The sequence below is a fragment of the Eimeria mitis genome, genomic scaffold, assembly GCF_000499745.2.
Source record: "Eimeria mitis Houghton genomic scaffold, Emh_scaff1690, whole genome shotgun sequence".
NCBI classification, from domain to species: domain Eukaryota; phylum Apicomplexa; class Conoidasida; order Eucoccidiorida; family Eimeriidae; genus Eimeria; species Eimeria mitis.
Genome location: NW_013570006.1, coordinates 2038 through 3042, shown reverse-complemented (window position 1 = coordinate 3042; position 1005 = coordinate 2038). Strand labels below are relative to the sequence as shown.

At 50.5% G+C, this 1005-nt stretch overlaps 1 protein-coding gene across 1 annotated transcript in view; it reads right to left on the bottom strand.

Moving 5' to 3' along the window:
- Positions 1 to 257: 257 nt before the first annotated feature.
- The window catches only part of EMH_0041850 (SAG family member), a gene marked incomplete at both ends in the record, with an annotated part of 1589 nt that continues 841 nt past the window's right edge, over positions 258 to 1005 (bottom strand). The window contains 3 exons of the mRNA XM_013495672.1: positions 258 to 366; positions 457 to 860; positions 955 to 1005. Of these exons, the coding sequence (XP_013351126.1) occupies positions 258 to 366; positions 457 to 860; positions 955 to 1005 (564 nt within the window). The remainder of the gene's footprint in view (positions 367 to 456; positions 861 to 954) is intronic.

Below are 1005 nucleotides of genomic sequence, written 5' to 3'. Positions count from 1 at the left end.
TAATTTGTCTCTGTACACGAAAAAGCCCATCGAGCACTGTATAATCGGGCCTTTGCCACTATTTTGCGCTGGTAAAGGGTCCGCCAGAACTCAACTCTTCCCTGACGCTCTCCTAAGCCGAGAGTTTCTCATCTGCATCGAGTGTGCACAATGTGATCCGCGGGATTCTACACATCAGCAGGTAGCGAAACTCCTTGTTTCCCTCAACCATAAAAATAGAGCCTCTTGGATCATCCCTCTCTTGAAAAGCTGTCGTTTCACAGCATGCTGAGGCCAACGATCGCCAATGCAAAACCGACCACACCGGGTGCAACAGCCGAGGCAGAGCCTTCGAGAGCGGTCACGATCTGTTCCCACTGCTCGTCGCTGCAGAACATACAACGAGAAACAACAACAATCTCCAGTCAGAACAGAACACAGGAAGAAGTAGAAGATGCAGGGCGTGAGAAAACTCACGTGAAAGGGGCCTTCTGTTCGTCGGCAAGTACATCCGGCGCAGTCATGCATATCAAGGCCGAGGCTTCTGTTTCGGTGCTTTGTCCCGCGCCGTCTGTTCCGCGGCTAGCTTGCGCTGCAGACGTCTTTTTAGTGCAGGTGACGACACGGCAGTCTGCAGTAGCTTTGTCTGTAGGGTTGTACAGGGCCACGAAAGATACGTTCTCCTGATTGTCGTAAAGATTATCTTCTCCCTTTTTAGCCGGAGGCAATCCATCAAAGTTGCTGTAGGCGTCCTTCCACTTATCCACAACGGCCTTGCAGTCGACGGAATTGGGATCGTCGATCGGAAGGTATGCGTATGTGCCGCTCTGGAAATCAGCTGCATCCTCAGAATTTCTAGTACTTCTTGATTTTTCTGTGGTCTGGAAGCAGCGGGAGAATGGACAAACACCGAAGTGATTTGCGCAGGCAGTAAATGTAAATGGCATTTGGAAGTTAGAGATGTACACAACTTACTGGAATCAAGGCTTCGCACACAGGCTTCCAGGCCCATTTAGGTTGATCGCC